The 21,446-nt window shown below is 41.4% G+C and overlaps 1 protein-coding gene across 2 annotated transcripts in view; it reads right to left on the bottom strand.

The window, feature by feature from the left end:
- The window catches only part of UNC5C (unc-5 netrin receptor C), a 358,450-nt gene that overhangs the window by 26,682 nt on the left and 310,322 nt on the right, over positions 1–21,446 (bottom strand). For both annotated transcript variants that reach the window (XM_066574021.1, XM_066574023.1), the window contains 3 exons: positions 19,208–19,399; positions 14,287–14,631; positions 13,290–13,377 (listed from right to left, as the gene is read on the bottom strand). In XM_066574021.1, coding sequence (XP_066430118.1) covers positions 13,290–13,377; positions 14,287–14,631; positions 19,208–19,399 — 625 coding nt within the window. The remainder of the gene's footprint in view (positions 1–13,289; positions 13,378–14,286; positions 14,632–19,207; positions 19,400–21,446) is intronic.

The following is a 21,446-nucleotide window of genomic DNA, read 5'->3' as shown; positions in this document are numbered from 1 at the left end:
AGGACAGCTTATTCTGAACAGTCAAGTATGCTTTAAGTGCCCCAAACATGTCACTGCACTCCATTACCAGTAAGTCATATAATGATGCAATCTTTATAGACATCAATCGGAAAAAAACTAGCCATATCAAAGTTAAAGATAAGACTAAAGTTAAGATTAAAGTTAATATAAACACTAAAAATAAGATCATTAGACAGCATTGATTGGGTCTCCATGAGCTCGGCAGTAAGACTGAATACGCATGTAAAATACTCCTATATAAGTAAAGAGCGAACGGCTGGGAAGATCTGCTAAAGAAACAGCTGGAAAAATGTAAACATCCTTTCAGATATCTATGGGATTGCTGATCTACATTTCGCCATGTACAGATGTAGCAATCTTTAACTTGAGGCTTAGGAAAAAAGTTCTGTGCCACAGTTTATCTTCCAGTTCAATAGCTTTTCAATGTCTCTGCGGCTTTAAGATGGTTATAGCTTTGCAGTGGCTTAAGATAAGATAACTTATTGCAGAAAGTTACACACTCAAGTTAAGCTTTGCTACATCTGCACATGGCGCATGCAGCAGATAATGTACAGTACCACCATTGCCAACCCTCATAAGAACTGAAGATTTATTGGTAGTGACCAGATGAAAAAACAAGTACAGTGAAACGACTCCAAAAGACCATCTCTACGAGAGACTAAAACCCCTTTGATACTAAAGTTTTCTGTGACGATTTTTAATGTCCCTGTGTTCTGTGTATATTGGCCTTGTGTTTGAGATGACCAACCCTACGCGGCTTCACTCTATCCATATCCATACGGTATATCCAATGAAGAGACTGCTACAGTTCATAAAGAGTGTGGAGGGTACTTCAGAAAAAAGTATTACCCTCATAGCAATTACAGCAATGGCATGGGAGATGAAACCAGTTTTCTACAAGCTGGCTATGGTAACAACTAACACACAGGTTTTCTTTAGAACTGCTCTCCGACCCTTACATAGAGCTGTCAGTAGTTTGGCAGTGTCAACACTGCTGACAGATTCCCTTCAAATGTGCACTTGCAGCAAACTTTAACTTGACTTTTCAATATGTTTTATTGTGTTAAGCGTCAATGAAAAGTTTACTGGAACTTTGCATTTAATACATTAGGTATCACGTTTGTCCAGCTGTAAACTATTGATGACCTATCCTTGGGTTAGGTCATCAGTAGTAGATCAGTGGGGGTCTTCCACCCAGGAACCCCACTGATCAGCTGTTCTCTGGGCTGTTGTGTTTGTGCATTGAGCTGATTTCTGCAGGAAGCAGACAGCTTCGTTCCTACTGCAGTGATCAGCTTTGGTATTGCAGGCCCAGTCCACATTCATTCCAATGCCTGCAATACCAAGCCTGGCCATTACAGTTTAAACAGAGCTGTCTGCATCCTATAGAAATCTACTCAATGCACAAGCATACAGGCCCAGAAAACAGCTGATTGGCAGGAGCCCCTGGTGATGGATCTCGTGCAATCTATTACTGACCTATCCTGAGAATAGACCATTAATAGTAACAACTGGACAACCCTCTTAAATGTTTGCTACATCTGTATTAACAACTAATAGATTTCTCAAAAAAATCCACCATATTGTACATTGATTCCTTAATTCTCTCTCTATATACTGTAGCTTCTTTCCATGCCGGCTCCAGGCATTCAAGAATGATACAGATTTTTTCGGAACATAAGGCGTCCTTCTCTAATCTCCGGCAATAATGCTAGATCTTATTTTATCACTAATATTCACAATATAAGCTACAGCCTGTAAACCGGCAGTATCCTTATCATTATACACTAGAGAATACCTAAATTCCATCAGTGCAGGTTATTCGGGGAAGCATGTAGAGTTACTATTACTGCTGTGTCTGGTTTTACACTCCCTGTACCTACAGGGACCGAGGCTTATTCCTATTTGTGTGGAAGATGCATTGCGCAAAAGTCATACACTGAAAATAATGTGTTATACGGTGTAAGGTCTTTCTATAGTACTCTCAGGATCCTGGAGTCACATAGTGCCCCCTCAGTGACCGCACTAGGTATAACACTGTGAACTGGTTTGCAGCCAGATGCTTCCTTTAGGGTGTATTGCGGATTTTGGTTGCATAAATACGCTGCGCATAAATGCAAGTGGGTGTGTTTGGGCGCAGCATATTTACATGCTTTATATATTCTGACATGTAAATACACACAAAGATAGGACATGGCACTTTTTTAATGCAACCAAAACACTCTGCAAAAATATGCAAATGTGCATGTACACACAAGAGAAACAGCATGTGCAAATATGCAGCATATATACGCTCAAGGGCTCCTTCACACAGGTTTGTGCGCAAATGTGCACACTTAACTGTAATGTATTTGGACTATGAATGAGCACGTTTTTGTCTGAATATTGTACTGTACTTGTTTGTGCACGCAGAGTTTGTTCACATGCGCATGCAACAACCCCCTGAACGGATAATGGCTGTGTTCAAACGGAACGGAAATCCCGTGGCTTGGACACACCGGAAAACCGTGAGATTTCCGCGGGCGGGAGAGCCGCGGGTTTTGGAGCAGTTCGGCTGCCGACATTCCGCTTTTGCTTTCTCTCCCCATAGAGAGGAGTGAGGCCGCAGCGGAAAAAAGAAAAGACATGCCATGGAATTGAATTCCGTGCCGCATGTCTGTTTCCGCCTGGCTTTTCCGCAATGGATTGGCCGCCTCGTGTGGACAAGATTTTTGCAAAGTTTCGTCCACATGGCTGGCCATTCCCCGAATTAGGAACCGCAGGCGGAATTGCCGCACGGAGATTCCACGGAAATTCCGTCCTGTGTGAACACAGCCGTAAAAGGTTATTTAGCCTAATGAAGTCCACGGTTTTGTGCTGTATTTCATGCAACCCCCATTACACACTCTCCATAGACTTCTATGGGGCCCTTTGGTGCTGAAATGTGCACAAAATAAAGCATATAATATGTTTTTGCGCACAAAAGAAATGCATGCGCTAAAAAATGAAATGTAAATGAACCCAATGAAATCAGTGGGTTCTATTCTCTGCGTATTGCATGTGCAACAAATACACCCGTGTGAAGGAGCCCTACAATTCAACTGTTTGTCGAAGCATGATCCTACAATATCATTGTGAAGTATGACAGTGGTTACAACTATTGTCTAGAGCAGGGGTGGGCAATTAATTTTCCCATGGGGCCACATGAGAAATTGGAATGGTTTTAGAGGGCCAGACCAACATACGAAGGCTCCATGCACATTGCCTTAATGGGGCCGTATTCCAGCCGCCCGATTTGCGGCCAGAATACGGCCGCCATTGAAAATGAATGGCGCTGTAATACGGCGCGGTGAACACCCGGTGTTTCACCCCGTTTTACGGCGCGGCCCCCGTGTCTGCCAATGGAGAGGGGAGCGGTAAGGAGCACTCCCATCTCCACTCAGAAGTTACAGTGGCATCACTTAGGCCTCATGTCCACGGGGAAAATCGGGCCCGCTACGGATTCTACATGTAGAATCTGCAGCGGGTCCCTCCTGCCCCGCGGACGTGAGCGCTGAAAATACAAATAAAAAGGAATTTACCTATCCGTAGCGGGCGGCGAAGCTCTGCTCTTCCTCACGGCCGGATCTTCTTTTTCGGCCGGCGGATGAATTCCTTACGCCGGCGGCACGTCGCCGGCACGTCGTCGACGTGCCGCGCGCATGCGCCGGGCACATCCGCCGAGCCGAAGCAAGGGAGATGCGGCCGTGAGGAAGAGAAGAGCTTCGCGGCCCGCTGCGGGTGAGTAAATCCTTGAAATTCCTATTTTAGGTCTCCAGCGGATCCGGACGGCTTCCATAGGCTTCAATAGAAGCCCGCGGGAGCCGACCCCGTATTTATCTACCCGCGGGTGGTCAATGCATCCCTATGGGGTGCGGATCCGCGCGTGGGAGAAGAGTTAAAATCCGCTGCGGGCTCATGTCCACGGGGAAAAGAAGAATTAAAATCCGCAGCGGATTTTAACTCTTCTCCCGCGCACGGATCCGCACCCCATAGGGATGCATTGACCACCCGCGGGTAGATAAATACCCGCGGATCGTCAATAAAAGTGATTTTTAAAAAAATGGAGCATGAAAAAATCTGGACCATGCTCCATTTTCATGCGGGTCTCCCGCGGGGACGGCTCCCACGGGCTTCTATTGAAGCCTATGGAAGCCGTCCGGATCCGCGGGACACAAAAATCACATTTTACTTACCCGCTCCGGTTCTTCTCTTCGGCGCCGCGCCATCCTCTCTCAGCCGCGGCCGGATCATGTTGCTTCGGCCCGGCGCATGCGCGGGGCACGTCACCGACGTCATCGTGCACATCCGCCGAGCCGAAGAATGAAGATCCGGCCGCGACGAGAGAAGATGACGCCGCAGCGAAGAGAAGAAACGGAGCGGATGGGAGGTGAGTTTATTGTCATTTATTTGTATTTTTAGCGCTCATGTCCGCGGGGCAGGAGGGACCCGCTGCAGATTCTACATGTAGAATCCGTAGCGGGCCCGATTTTCCCCGTGGACATGAGCACCGGACTCATTGGTGAGTCACCAGGACACTCTTTGCGGGCCGGTCCGAGCTATTCAGCGGGCCGGATGTGGCCCGCGGGCCGTGCTTTGCCCAGGTCTGGTCTAGAGGGACTGGTGCCGTGACTGGAGACATGTGCATGGAATATGTATTGTATGTCCTCCATGTGTCCAAATGGGTTTACTGCTTGGGTTTCGCCCATTACTACACAGAAAAATCAGTAGATCTTCAGGCTGCGGAGTGATGAGAGTGAATATATTCTGTTTCCAGCACCATTGAATGCATCAGCAGTATATTAATAATGGAAACTAAATATATAATACACAAGCTTATGTTGTCTTGCAGATAAAATGTGGCCGCTGCTGCCGTATCACTGAATAAACCTTCCTATAAAACCAGTGCTACGTTATATCTATTTTATTGACCTACTGTATTGTATGTACACACAGTTTGAAATGAAGGCAAAGCATAATAGATGGACGTTCTTTGTTCTTTTCTACGCACTCCGTATAAAATACAAAAATACGCCATTTCAGGGAGACTCCCATGACAGCTGAAATCCAACAATGGTTACATTACTAGAATGGATACTATGAAGTACATCTCTTTTCTACCATTTGCAACAATATGAACAAATAGCTAATTGCGGAGAGTTTGAAACATGAAGTGGCTTGAGTTTTGTATTTCGTTTGATGTATCATGTATTAAACGTAGACTGACCATATTACTTTTAGGTGTGTATCTTGACGTTGTTTAACTCAAGTGGTTCTCTACTTGTTAGATTCCAAACAGTCTTTTTAAAAACTATTACGACCTTGATGGCACTTCGACAGTGGAGACAGTCACTTGAGAGATCATCTTGACAAGCGCATAGAAAAGTGAAGATCACCAGGGATGGCATTCAGTGGCAGCCACACATTACGACAAGAGCATGAAATTGGACTGTGACATGAGTCCACAACAGAGTGTCAGAAATGTAATGCTATGAGGAAAAGAGATGTATTTTCCAAAGTTAGAAATGCAAAAAAACAAAATCATGATCTGACAGAAAACTAAAAGGAGTCTGTGCCACTTGAAACACAGAAACTGTAAATCTAGAAGCTTTGTGGTTTTTAAGTAATTCGGGTGCATCAAAAATATAAAAAACAACTAGGGCGAAAGAAAAAGTTTTGCAGCCCTCCTCTGTGATGTCCTAATATATGAACTGAAAACGTGAATTCTTTACTTGCCTTTATTCTAGATGTCTATAAAACATTATGACCGTCTAAACCACAAGCCATTTATCATCAACACCTGGTCGATCTATACCCAAGACTACACAAGTCTCACAAAAAGGTTGTCCCCACCAACAGGTCCTGGTGGTAAGTTGGGTGATCCTCATTTCTGGGAGTCCCATTACTAGCTTTCATTGTGGGGAATCAGCAGACCATGTTCTTTGCTTCTGTAACGAGGTCTGTGAAGGCCCCTGGGAAAGTATTGTGAGGTTCTTCTCATTATATCTGCATTTTTTATAAGAAGGTAATAAGGGGCAGTTCAGTTATGCCAAATGTTTATAAGGACTAAGGGCTCATTCACACGAAGAATAATCTAACGTAACTTTTGGCAAGATATGAAATAAAGTCTTTTGAGTGGATTCATTCATATGAGCGATATTTTTAATATAAAAATAGCTGCAGCACACTATCTTTGGGCATTCCTTTAGAATGCCTTGCCCATTGTTTTCAATGGCACCTTAAAGGACCTCTCATGCCATTCACATGCTGTTTGACGTGCATGCGAGTGCAATGCGATGTTTCCCATTGAAGTTAATGGGAAACACTTGCAAACCTATCATGCACATGAGAGATAAGTGTAAAGATTGCAATTTGACAGAAGTGATACGATTTTTAACCCATTAAGTACCAAGCACTGTAAATTTACAGCACTTGGTCTTGGACTTTAATAATCCCAGCCAATTGTAAAAATAAAACAGAGGATTAAAGCCCCTGCTTCTGTAATCAATCAGAAGGATGTTGGGTTGTCAGCTGTTAGTCACAGCTGAGAACCCAAAGGAGAAGGCAGGGGTGGTTTTTAACCTCTTCTGCCTTCTCCTTTCCTGAGTACACATCGCTCAGTGTGCGTTATGTACTAACAAGTGAAAGTGGAAGTGTTTCTTCCACTATGCGTGCCAGGGGTCACATGACCACTGGTATCCCCTGGCACAGCAGACCCACAGGGTCCTAGCAGACTCTGATCAGCTCTGCCAGTGACTATTGTCACTACAGGGGATGTTTTCCCCTGTAACTGGGGTTCTTATGGATTCTGCTTCTATGGATGCTCCAGCTACAGTGGAAAAGTGTCAAATAAGAAAAAAACAAAAAACATGTGAACATCCTCCAGAGGTCTTATATAACATTATGGGGGACATAGATAGTAAAAAACACAATTACATAAGTACGTAAAACATAATAACAGAATAAAATAAAAATATATACATAAAAAAGAAAATAACCCAAAGTCGACACCAACCAAAACCATCGCCATATGCGCCCTGTAATCCAAAACCATACATATTATATATCAAAACGTCCAAAACAAAATGAGGAACCCATTTCCATTCTATATTTTAGTTTAAATATACTAATTTAAAAAAAACTATACATGTTAAAACATTTTTTTAGCTTTTTACGCCCAATAAAACTAAAAAACAGAAAAAAAAAGTCAGTGAAAAATGTATATAAAAAAATCACCCTATATGTCACGGGAAAAAAAAACACAGCAAGAATAATTTTGGAAACTGAAGAAAAAAAATAGGACAGTTAATCCACCACATGGGTAAAATCCCTAAAAAGTGTCTGGTCTTTAAGGTACAAAACAGCCTTTTCCTTAAGGGGTTAATCAAAAATGCTTCACTGTGAAAATTGCACATTGGCAAGGGTCCATTGAAAACATATACTGTGGACAAGTAACAGTGGCAGGCAGTGTCCAAATACTACTTGTATATGATATCCAAAAATTACAACCATATATTGCTGAGACCATATTGTACAGTTCATAGTTAACAGGACCATGTAGTCTGTAAATAATGCCACCATTAAATGACCAAAAAAAACCTCTCATAACTTCCCGAGCAGAAGAACCACACGTAGTACTAAAATTATTGTGCCAAACACTGTCCAAACAACAGTGCTCAAGCGCTTGTTTAGCGCTCAATAGAGGCTATTTGCCCCTTTTGCCCTTTCAATACTCTGAATCCAGAAATGAAATCATTCAGGCTTATATAGTTGACTGTGGTCTTCCAGAAGCACAGAACCTTCTGTATGTGGTTGTGCGCAATCTAATTCGAGGGGTTGCTAATTCAGGGTACTCCTGACACCATATTAGCTCAACATAGTCTAGTAAAGGTGGTCAAAAGAGGACAACTCCATAAAAACAAAGTGACACAAAAGGGAGCAAGGATGTACTTAAAGGGATTTTACAGGACGTAGATATTTCTGACCTATTCTTAGGGTAGGTCATGAATATTTTAGTTCTGGAAATTCCCTTTAATATTATGAAGTTTTATCCTGGAGACATACTGTACTCTATTAGGGAATTACATTACTAGTCATTTCCAACTATTATAAAATTTGCACCCAATTACAAGATTTCATTGATAACTATGTAGGGCTGTGGAGATGCCCCCAGCATGTAAATATCACAATTATCTTGTGTTTAAAATAATGAACTGTTCTAGTGTATAAAAAGTCTTCCACTGGAAGTGGTTAATGAAGTAGGTCAAAAGGACATTAGCTCTGGAAGTTCAGAATCACACATTTCACTATTGGCTGGGCTCTCCATGCAGTATATGCTTCGATGAGATGTAAGAAGATTAGACTGTGTCTATAAACCAATTCATTGTGAAGAATGCATCTGTACTACACAGTCACATGAAAATAATAAGTTTTGGCAGGACTGCCACTTGAATAATAATTTGCTGCATTGATCTAGTCGAATAAAAATAGCCAAGCATATAATACTGATTCTGAACATGAAGAAGTCAGGAGAGTACGGTTTATACAACAGAGACATACGGAGAAAGTTCATCTGGATAATGTTGTTACCGAGATGACAATCTAAAAGATTACAAGTAATTGAAACATATGGAAGAAATTAAGAGCACTCACATTCTTCTATGTATCTTAAAGTGATATACTATATGTACATTAATTCTATGGCTAATATGACATATGTAAGGCACCATTTATTCATCGGTCAGCAACCTAGAACCTACTGAAACTTGCATGAATGTCACAGGGAAGTTTAAGTTGCCCCAACATCTGTATTCTATTACTAGAGTACCCAGATGCCAATGAGAGCAATGCCATTAATAACTATGAATTGTCATGTCAGCATTTGGAAACACTCTATATAGTTTACTAACTTTTAGAAGGTAATAGATAACATTTTGGGGGGGTTAGAGGAATTTTGGAATGTACAGTATTTTAGTTAGAGCTGAAGCCTCAAAACGAGTAAGTAATATGTTGATGAAAAATAATCAGGAATTGAATGATGTATGGTAGTGACCCAGAGTTGTCACAGTGTTAGTACAATTCTGGGAAAGAAGAGTAATCTAACTGTTTATTATGGTGATAATTTTGTGTTCTTCCTGTTAAATAGGCTGAATTGATGTCTTTATTGGAGTTGGTGACTGGAGGATCAGAGAGTTTAGTCTCAGTTACTCAGCAGGGTTAAGAAAAGTTGGGAGGCCCCAAGATAAACTTTTGCACCTGGGCCTATGAGCCTTTAGCTACGCCCTTGCTCAGCATTATTTAGTGTAGTTGTCCTGCCTCTCCGTCCCCCAAGCTCTATGCTGCTTGAAGGACCCCAGAAGTTTATAAAAGCCCTTGTGGAGTTCCATAAGCTTGAGAAAGGAGAATACATGAGTTGGAGGTGTAGCAACAAGTGCAGACAGATGGTTAGAGGAATCAACATCAGTCCTCATGCAGCCTTATTCTTGGGTTTGAGGAAGAGCAAGGTGCCAAGTACAATATGGCAAGAATTATCCCAGGGCCCTAGTGTAAAACCTGGATAAGCAGTACAGAATTTTATTGTAGGCAGCGGTACCTCCTGTGACTATCTCTGGAATCTGATGTTGGGAAACAGGCTGTTTTAAATATCACCCTATATGCCATCGAAAGCTACAATAAATGTGAGTTGTTTTGTTGTTACCCCCTTCCTGACTCCTAGAGCTTCTTTCCACTGGGGAACCTGCACCACACTATACTATAACATCATTCCCAGAATCAGAGACCAGCCTTTACGTTAAGTCCCCCATCATTCACTGTAGTGCAGCCAGATAGGAGTTAGAGACATTAGCCATGGTGACACTAGTCTCCTACCCTGGCTCCATACAATATCATATGGTCCATATTTTGAAGTGGAAATGCTGCCTCTACCAATCACTAGAATGATGCAGCCCTCCCAAGCAGTATGACCATTATGGGGAGAAGTTGTGTGAAGAGGTGGCTGGGCATGTGCAATAATATGCAGGTACAAAATGACCATGGTTATAAAAGTTGATAGCTGAAATACCCTCTTATTCACTAAAGTTAGGTGTCTCATGGGTGTCCCTCACAGATGTAATTGGCTCCCTCATTTGGGTAGTCTGCTACCTGCATGGTGAGAGGATGCAGCTCTCCGCCCTCCTTAGCAAGTATATGGCCATTTTCTGTGATCGTTTTTATATTTCCCCTTCTGTGATGTATTTATAGTAGTATAAGGACCCACTACATGCAAGGAACCTTGACGCGGTTAGTGAGCTGATGTATCTTGGCCAAAATCCCACTAATGCCTTGGATTTATTATCTATCATTCACATGCAGTGTGGCTTTAAAACACCAGGGGGAGCCCAGGGTGGCAGTATCAATGTGGTTCACTGTTTGAAGTGCAGGCCAACCTGCCGAACTATTATGGTGTCATTAATAGGTTGCTGGTCTGCATGGTGCACTACATGTATCACACCAAGCAGCTACCCCCTCTATATTAAGAGGCTGTGTGAGTGGCTGTCTCATCGGTGTCCTGCACAGGTGTAATTAGCTCCCTCATTTTGGTAGTCTGCTGCCTGCATGGTGAGAGGATGCAGCTATCTGCACTCCTTAGTCAGTAAGTATATGGCCGTTTTCCGTGATGGACTAAAGTTTGGTTAAAGTCAAATAACAAGATATTAATATACTTTGGACCTCAAATAGGTCAGTCTTTCCATCCATCCATGATGCGCACATACACTTGTAGTGATCGTTATGTGGAACAAATGTCATTTTTTTAATACACTTTTGAAATATTTCTCCAATCGGGGTAATATAGACAGGCCAAGGCAAAAAATATGTAACACAAAATATGTAATAAGAAGAAACAAACCCTAAAACATGTAATGTTATTACATTTCATAAAGCAATGTAACTTTGAGCTTCACATAAACATCTGTCCAAGGTAGATGTCAAGGTGACGACTATAACCCAGCATTCATCATGAGGCCACATTCTAAAAATAAGAAGTAATTCTGTAATCCGTATAATGACGGTATACAGAAGTACATACAGCAAATCGTAAGAGAAAAAAATTAACTAAGAGGCTGCCTTGGAGATTTGAGGTTGTCCTTTGAGATTGAAAACAACATAACAAGACTATCAGCTCATCAGCCCAGCCAGTCTTGTCAGAAGAAATCCTTTAATCAACAAGTGCATTGTGTCAATGACTGTGAAGGTGAACTATAGTGGAAATTAATTTAAAACATTTTTCTATTTCAGTTTCCTTTGTTCCCATGGACATCAAAAGTTTCCACTTTCCCTTTATTCGCTCAGCCACACTCGCACATTTCATTTACAGTACAGACACAGACCCTTATTTGTTCTCTTTATTTCACCTTGTGAATCATAGCAAAATCCCAAACTGCAATCAGTGAATAGAAGCCTCCATTGTGGGTCCGAATCCTTTAAAGGAGCGGTAAGATGTTACCATTATTATCTAGGGCAGTAGTCTACGATCTGTTGCTCCATAACTGTGGTGAATGATTGTAGATCACTGATTTAGAGTATACTGTATCACTGTCATAACCATGGTCAAAGCCTCCAGTCTATTTAGATTGTTTATCAGATTACTAGCTAACCTCAGTAGAAGGGTGTCAATCAGCAGAAAAAATATGCTTTCAATACCTGTTGGCTGACCCCCTATACACATGAATGCTCAGTTCTGATGAGCATGCATATGTTTTCAATGGAAAGATGGGAGTAAGACGCTGGCAGTCACCTCTGGTGGTGGCTTATTTCCCCTCAGAACAAAAGGATCAGGCATGGATATTCAAGTGCCTGATCTTTCTTTCCTCCAACATTATCCCTTGTGGGAGGGTTGGGAAGCCTCTACAGACGTAAGATGGTCGTCTAGTCCTGCCGAAATCAGGGGGTTTTACTAACGTTTCTCTTACAGGAAGCATGGGAGCATGTGGTACTCATAAACATGGCGATGTTGGCAACAATTGATTGGGTAAAGAGCCAGCTTCGGCTTCCATTGATTTCAATGAGAGTGCAGACAGCCAGGGCACTTCCATTGCCCTATGATGCACTGACAGTGGCCCAGGTAACATAGTTACATAGTATGTAAGACGGAAAAAAGACATATGTCCATCCAGTTCAGCCTATTACCCCCTAATGTTGATCCAGAGCAAGGGGGGAAAAAAACAATGAGTTATAAGCCAATTTTCCCTATTTAGGGGAAAAATAATCCTTCCTGACTCCAATCTGATTAGCTCATTGCCAGTGATCCCGAGATGCAGGTGCCCAGTGATTAATTATAGATGACATGTCCTGAGTATGGGTCATCAATAGTTTTTGCTTGGAAAACCCCTTTAATAAAACAGCATAAGACACCCTATTTGGCTGTTTCCGTACTGCCAGCTATCCTAGTTGCCTTGCATGGAGGAGTATTGAAATTATGGCTATAACTAGTTAAGATGAGAATACCCCTTTAAATATATTATACAGAATTAGAAAAGAATGGCTGTCTTCATCCAGAAACAGGGCTACATCAATCCATCGTTTGTGCCTGAATGGGGTTGAGCTGCAATATCACACACAACCTATGGACAGGTGTGGCAGTCATGATAATCTAATCTCAAATAATCCCTTAACCCTTTCCAATCCAATTTGTATCCTGGTTTTCCTAGTGGGCTTACTCTTTTTCGGACGTTATACAATGGTGCTATATGCTGGCTAAAGCCAATGCTTAATGAGGTGACACGTTGGATAGGCTCCGACAGCAGAGAGGCTGGCAATATACAGTAAGAGAACCCCGATGGACTTTTTCCAACATCGGAGCTGTACAGCCTTAAATCATAATGTCTTTAGACGTCAGACAGTGGATTGGAAATGGTTAAAGTATCTTGATCTATGCTGGGTTCTTCACTAATATTCAGTAACTCTTTGCTTTCTTTCTCTCTTACATCTGTTGTGTTAAATCCTGATAGCATCATACTTATTCTTACACAAAGCCCCGTCACATCATCAGTTTCATAACCGATACTGCATAACTAATTGGGGTTAGTTTCTCAATTTGACAGATTCGACAAGAAAATGCAATATGTTGAAAAGTAAAAGCTACAGCTAACTAACAAGGTCTTTCAAGTCCACATCAAAGGCATGGATTTTCTATTCTTTGGAGAAGAATTGACCACCAATGTTGCTGCAATGATTTTTCAGATTAGCCAGGACATTTGTGCTTGGGGACTTACCTCATGTTCTCTTTCCTGTGCACTGTCACATACATTTCATAAACTCTTCCCTGAGGAACAGCCCCAGCAGGAATCAGCAAGCTCACTCCTAAAGAATAAGGAGATAAAAGAAACAAATAGACAAATCAATTAAATAATAGGAAATGATACTTGTAAGGGGAAGGCAGGCAATTTATGTGTCAACCTTCCATTCATGTTTCCATAAAAAGAACTCTTTTTACAGGGCAACGTTGGATTCAAGTTCTCGAAGCCAAGATGAGAAATGTTGTCATGGCAATTGAAGCCCTACTTATGGCTCTCAAAAGGAAAATAATTGGTCTAAGGTAAAATGTTCGGAAAAGGCTAGAAAGGAAATATATTTTTTGCTTCTCCTTTAGAGAAATATTTACTCTTACATCCTAACAGCATGTACAATGGAAGCGGACGATGAAGAAAAGTTGGGTTTTTGAACTCTTTGTTTTATTGCAACAAAGCAAAGATCACTGGGTTCAGTGCTAGCCAGAGCCATCATGAGCTTTCTATTATTGGTCAGTACTAAGCTTGCTTGTTTTTATCTGTTTTATGGAAACTAGCACAGAATATTTCACATTGTGTTGGGAAAAGTTAAGCATTTAATCCCATCCCAAACTGTTTACTATTCACACATTTTGAGTTTTTATTTTTGCACTGCCATTAAAGGGTTTGTCCAAGTAAAATACTGAGGTTAGATCATCAATAGTTAATCAGGGAAGGGTCTAATCAGCTGATTGGGCATTCGCTGTCAATATGGAGTAGAGACTGCAGCTCTGACCCCCCGTGTAGTGGCCGGCACTTGTAACTGCATGCGGAGCTTTCATTGATTTCAATAAGCGTTGTACTTGCAGTTGCATATGCCAGCCACAACATACGGGTCAGAGCAGCAGCTACTACTCTGATCCCTGTGTGTAGTGCGCAGTGGACCCTAGCCTGAGGATAGGTCATCAATAGTATTTCGCATGGAAAATGTTCCTTCACCTACCTGAATTGGGAATGATCAGGTGTCCACCTAGTGAGTTGAATATTCCAAACGCGGTACATGAGGGGTCTGTTTGTCTTGCAAGACTTTGGTTCTTCATATTTAAAGTGTCATTTTCCAGTAAGGACTGTGTAATTTGAGGAGAAAGTTTTGATGCATAGTCTGACAAATCATCTTGAGGTGTTACTGCACCAGAAGAGTTGTATACTTTAATTTTCAAATTAGGAAGAGGGTCAAGGAGAGGAGAATTGGTCATTGGGATCTTGTCAGAGACATCGTGCAGAGCATAAACAGGCCCTCTGTACATTGCTGCTGCAGATGTTAGGTCCGGAGGGATTGCCAGGAGGTCTGAAGACAAAAGGAAAACCATGATGAGAGGCTTAACACGTTCATTTAAAAATGATGTCAGCGTAGAAATATATCATTACGTCTTTCCATGTATACAATAGCAGCCTGTGATTATAATGAGCTTAAGGTTGGCCATGTACGCTACATAAATCACTGCATGACGGAATTAGCGGGAAGTGAAGGGAAAATGCGCAAAAACATTTGCCATCGTTTTCTTTAACAAGTGAGAGTTTGCCTCTTTGTTTTTTTCTTGTAAACACTTGCTTTTATTCCGCTAGCCCTAGGAACTTAAACTTGCCTAGACACCAGATGGATAAATGAATACACACAGAGTCTTATATCACAGTACAAAAACAGTAGGCAAGGGATTGTTATTGGTTTTGCAATAGAACTTACATGATGTCGATCAGTCTAGTAAATCTGTCTTCAATGGAAGCTGCAAGGAACAAGTTCATGTGTGTCTCCGGTAGCTAGTGATGGCTGTGCTATATACTGTGCATATGCCAATCAATTTGTGCCATCCTGTGCCTATATATTCAGGGGGTGGACAAAAATATGGAAACACCATACAAAATGCATGCCTTAAGTTACATGGCATTACGAATCATATTTCAATAAGACATGTAGAGACCGATTTTAAGTGGTGGTAATATGACACAGATGCTGCCGGGCAGAAGTGGATATCTGCCTGAGCAACAAGGTTCCATTGGTCAGGGGTTTGAGCAACTCAGCTGCTGCTACCAGCTGGCTCCCAAAACCACCCAGAGCAGGGCAAGAGGTGAGGTAAACACAAATTTGGTGGGAAAGCTCTCAGGCAAGAAGGGGTCAAAAGGGCAGCTCAGTGTTAATTATTAAAATCCCATGCATTTCGTAGAGGTTTTCCATATTTTTGTCCACCCCCTGTATTTATATGTATTATACACCGTATGTGCTGTATGGCAAGGTACGAAAAACATGTATGTCTCCTAGTCATCCAAGTAAAGAAGTTAAGTGAAGAAATGAGTCCATTGACTATGTAGATGGCTATAGTAAATACAGCTTTGGTTGTGTCTAATAAGCATTTGCTATTTGGAATGTAACCAGCAGATTGAATTAAGAAGTTTCCTGATAGTGTGCACTACGGGAAAGAAAACCGTCAGTAAGATTTAGTACTTGCTGTTCATCTTCAATTTACAGTACTTCCCCTGAAAGCCATTATGTGATGAAGAAATGTAATTTGCTTATTAAGGCTTTCATAAATGAAGCACGCGACATTTACGAATGTTCTTTTCCGCAGTCTTGTGTTTTTGCTCCGTGATGACACATATGGCACATATTCACATTTCATGTATATTCCGACTCAATGTGGAAACTAACAGCTATTTGCTATTCCTACAAACATAATCCGGGAGGAGCGCTTCAGTAGATGTACAGTAATAGTCGTGGCTGTTCTTCTCTTTGACAATGACATCTTCCCATAAACAAGATATAGAAGTGTGATTGGAAAGGAAAAATATTCCTTATTCAAATTTTGGACCGCATGGATTGTTCTGTCAGATGTGAGAGAAAGCTAGCTGTCAAATCTGACACAACTGGAGTCAATTTAGTGCCAACTCAGCAACGCAGTATGGCAGCTGGAGACAACACCAATAATTTCCACAAACATCCTTTTCAAAATCTTCCACTTGGTCTACTTTAAAAGGAAAACTGGCATCTTAGCCGTTGACTGTCAGATACACTTTCATTGAAATCAGAAGCAAAGCCAGAGGCGCGTGGAACCAGTTGCAGAGGGTCAACTTGGGCCCCCCACTCCCTATGTGCAATCTCTTACTTCTTGATGCTGAAATGCATGAACGTGATTTTCCATTGACAAGGTAAATTCCACATGCAGATCCATGCCAAAAGCTGCTCTCTGCTAGGCTGCACACATAACTTTCTCCTTGCCGCCACATAGGAGGGTTCGGGCACTTTAGTGTTACATAATAGACTTGTGGCATAAACTCTGCCTCTTAGCCTGCTACATACGACAGGACAGATTCCACATGTAGGATCCTGCAGCGGAATCTGACCCTGTGTTTGGCCGGTGACCCTGTGTTTCTGTCCGGATTCTTTATTCTGTACTGCGGATGTGCCGGTGCACATGTGCAGTACAGATTATGCCGCGCCGTTGCCAGGTGATGATGCGGATCCCGCGGCCTTTACGCAATGATGATTGCTGAAGGCCTGCGGGTCAGACAGCTTCCATTGACTGCACGGAATCCACCTAGAAATAGAGCATGCTGTGAATTTTCCCCTGCGAGTGGAAAAACGCAATTGGTTTCGTGGGCAGGAAAAAACACTTTTCCATAGCATGCTATGGAAGGTATTTGCTGCAGAATCCGGTGGCAGATGCCCACTTCGGATTTCACAATGCAAATCCAGCTGTGTGCAGGCAGCCTTAAAGCGACAGTACTCTAAAAATGTTCTTCCACTCCAAATACACTTTCTTGTTGAAAGACATCCCTTGCCAACATATACATCTTCAACGTACCACGGACCTCCTAGGTAGCAGCAGGGCACATGACTTCTACATCATTATCAATGTGTTTATCATTTCTCTTCAGGACCTAGTCACACGCGCATCGGTGCCCGTGTGACTGAGCCCTTACTGCACGAAGAAGACGGCCGCACTTCAGGACGGACGACTCCCCGCAGTGCTGAAGAAAGAACACATGACCGGCAATGGAGCCGGTCACATGTTCTTTCTTCCCACGCTGCAGAGAGACGTCCGTCCTGAACTGCGGCCTACTTCCTCGTGCAGTAAGGGCTCAGTCACACGGGCACCGATGCACGCATGTGACTAAGCCCTCAATGCAGCATAACTGCTACAAAATAATATTTATGATTGTACGCCGGACCTCAATTGTCCCATGGGAGCAGCGTCCTTACACACAGAGCATTATAATCCATTATAATCCGATGTAGACATCACTAATATGTCATAATCATATAACATTTTACCTACTTAGCCATTAACACTCGCAAGGCCTTGCATTAACCTACGGATCCAAATCCCCAAATACAACAATAACTACTTCCTCACTGGATTGAATAGTGGCCTTTATGTTTGTATACAGGGTTACTACAAATGATCTTCCTGATTTGAGATTCATAGCTCATGTTTAATGACATTCAGATACATATCTTTGACATCAATGGAAACAAATTCAAAAATTTTAATTTAACAAAACTGTCCAACAGTAAGATGTCTGTGTTGCGAATAGCAACCTATCACAGTGCAGCTTTTATTTGCAGAAGTAAAAGGAAAGCTGCATTTTCATTGGCTGCTATGGGCAGCAAGGATAAGCTTACTGTTAGACAGTTTTGCTAAACCAAGACCAAAAAGTTATATTCTGCTATAGTCATCGCTAGGGAAATATGAGACAAAATAGCTGCCAGCGAAGACAGTAGAGCATTTTTTTCTTGATTTTCATGTCTACTAGTCTGTTATTAGTGTGGTACGTCATTTTCAAGCAAAGTTTGGTGAAGATCCACCCAGTGGGTGCACAATTCATAAGTGGTACTCCAATCTTAAGGGAAAAAGTTTGCATCTTTAAGCGAAAATCATCTGGCTGTCCACCAGTAAGTGTGCAAACAGTGGAGCATGTGCGTGCAAGTTTCACATGAAGTCCTCAAAAATCCACCATTGGAGCAAGGAGAGAATTGGACGTTCCATAGGCGACTGTGTGGAAGATTCTGCGCAAACATTTGCAATGTTATTCCTATCCATTGCAATTGTTGCAGGCTCTAAAACTGGGCGACAAAGAGAGGAGACATTCTTTCTGCAAAAGTATTCAAATTCTAATGGAAACCGATAGTCTCATAGTATCTTTAGAAGCATCAGCCAATCATGATGCACCACAACATGTATGGCAGGAAGTTGACTACAGACTCGATGTGTCAAGTGACAAAGGGGGCTCACACTGAACACCACTGACATGGAAAACATTTTTAATGTTGTGCAATAAAATTTTTTGAGCTTCCATTGATACCGGAATTATGTATTGGAGTGTCATTTAACATGAGTTATGAGGGTTTCAAATTAGGAGGAACATTTGTAATAAACCTGTGTATGGGGATAATGGTATAGATGGTAATTTGGAACCCCAACCATAAAAGGTCATTACAACACTTCAACTACCAGAAGTCAGAACTAGATACTGTGTGTTGTCACTGAAATCTCTCTTTAGCAGTTAGGCCTCAACACATAAGTAACATAACATAATTTAAGAAGGTTTTAATATGTTTCACGGTTGCCAAAGGGTCTTTTGGATTTGTTTCTGGTTATTTAAGGTCATTGTGAGTATTGGATTTAGTAATCAGAATAGGGAGGTCCAGGGAGTGTTCCAATCTGAAACCTATTTCAGAAAACATCACTACAGATAATGTAGGAATTAGCAACAAACAGCAACTAGCAGATCTCCTACTAATATAACAACAAATAGAGCAATGGAGAAAAAAAAGACAGTTTACATTTACTGTAACTATGGAGATTCCTGTCCCACAGAAATCTGGGACACTTGACATTTGTGAAGCCAACTCTTCTCTCTTCACTCACCTTGTCTCGCAGCTTTAATGTTGACAGCTTGGAATCCACCATTCAGTGCAGAAGTGTCAATTATGTCCGACTCAAAACCTCGATGGTTCTTTCGATAGACGAACAAAGCTACGATGACAGAGATGGCGAGGCACACGATCACAGCAATGACGATGCCAACATAAAGTGCAACATTGTCCGAACTTGGAGCAGCTAGAGGAGGTAAGAACATAGATGTTAGTGGAAGGCAATGGGTTTCTAAACTGTTAGATGATTGAACTTCTCAACTTACATAATGGTAGATTATGTCTCACATACATTCCTACCAGTCTAATGTACAACCATTACACATAGGTTTGTCTGGGGATACTACTGTATGTCTACAGTATACAATACAATGTTTTTTTTTTCACTTTTGCACAATATATGTATTTAATTAAATCAATTTAACAAGTGGAATACTACAGATACAACATTTAGATGAGGAAATCAATATTTTATTAGTAACCAATAATGGGACAGAAACAGGGAACTATTTTCCATGAAATTGCACTGAAATCTGTTGGCAAACCTTAAAGTATATAAGTACAAGTAAACTTTAAAGTTTGAGGACTGCATTAAAATTGAAAGAAAATGTGTGCGTGTGTGTGTATATATATATATATATATATATATATATATATATATACACATATATATATATATATATATACACATATATATATATACATATGTGTATGTATATATGTGTATATATATATATATATATATAATATACACACACATATTTTCTTTCAATTTTAATGCAGACCTCCAACAGACAATTGACAGTTTTTCAGGCTATAGCCTGTATATATATATAGACTGCGAAAGTAAATTAAGAACATTCCCTATAGTTTCCTTCCTCTTTGGATGGTTCCTGCCAGAGGCGTAACTTGAAGCTCCTGGGCCCCAATACAAAACCTGTAACAGGGCCCACAACTATAATGCTTTATTCATAGAGCTGGGCTCCCTATATGGAGAAAAGTGGCCTTATGGGGCCCCTAATGCTCCTGGGCCTGGGTGCAACCGCATGCCCTGCATCCCCTATAGTTACGCCCCTGGATCCTGCTAGAATGATAGTTTATTGGGATGTTACACATTATTCAAAGATACCTCCACACTGAAAACTTGTGAATAAATGAACTATACACCAGTGCATAGTAATGAATTAAAGGGGTTGTCCATCAATAGAACACATACCCTGTATTTGGCATTGTTGCACCCTTACTAGACTTGGGTTCAGCTACAATACCAATACATAGTCCATGGAGAAGTATGATTCTGTCGCTGGGACAGCCCCTCTAAGTTTTAATTTCATTGGTTCTTCCTAACTTTGTCCAGAATTTCATTGGTTGAAGTCTTCTGGATTCTTACATGTGAGTGAACCAACTGTACATACAATTACCAGTAGACTAGAAGGTATTTTACAGGCAATGATTGGCAGTGGATGCCTTGGTAAAACACTAGAATTTTGCAACCAAAAAAAAGGGATTATTTCAGAGACAAAGGGCCCCTGTATACTTGTGGGCACTGAACCCCTGCTCCATGGCAGCCTGCAGTATAGAGGCCTTATTCAGGGGCTAAAAAATATGAATATCTCTGCAAAATGATGAGGTGCTATAGGATAGAGCCATAGGACCATGGGGAGCTTAATAAGTAATTTGTGTGTGTAAAATTTAGAATTTCCATGCCACCAACTTTTTCAGCAGTTTAGGCTCCATTGTCCACAATACAGTATAGTAGGCCACCTACACGTGGCATGTAATCATTGTGGGCATTCTGCAATGGAAAACCTGCAGCAACTACACTGGAAAACCGCAACGGCCAAATCTGCAACTAAATGGATTTTGCACAATTTTCGATCTGATGGGGGATTTAACTCTTGTATTTCAAGGGTTGAATATCATACGCCGAATCTATATCATAGATAGATATGATGGAGATTTCAGAAACACTGCACATTCATTGCAGATATTGTCTGCAGCATATAGAGGAGACTTTAGGAATCTCTTCCTCGTGGCTTGTTCTGTAAATGTGGTGGAATTTCTGTGGTGAAGGCGCTTTAGAAATAAAGTCAGAAGTTACAAATTAAACATTTCAAGATGAATATTGATGTCTGTTCTTTTTAACTAGACTTGTTTTACAACTGACAGGCGTCTGACAATGAAAACAGCGTCATCTTGGCCGGTACGTCTAGAGCAGTATGGTTTATACTATC

Source organism: Eleutherodactylus coqui, chromosome 7, assembly GCF_035609145.1.
Source record: "Eleutherodactylus coqui strain aEleCoq1 chromosome 7, aEleCoq1.hap1, whole genome shotgun sequence".
Taxonomy (NCBI): Eukaryota; Metazoa; Chordata; class Amphibia; order Anura; family Eleutherodactylidae; genus Eleutherodactylus; species Eleutherodactylus coqui.
The sequence above is the reverse complement of the archived record's forward strand: the minus strand, read 5'-3'. Positions and strand labels throughout refer to the sequence as shown.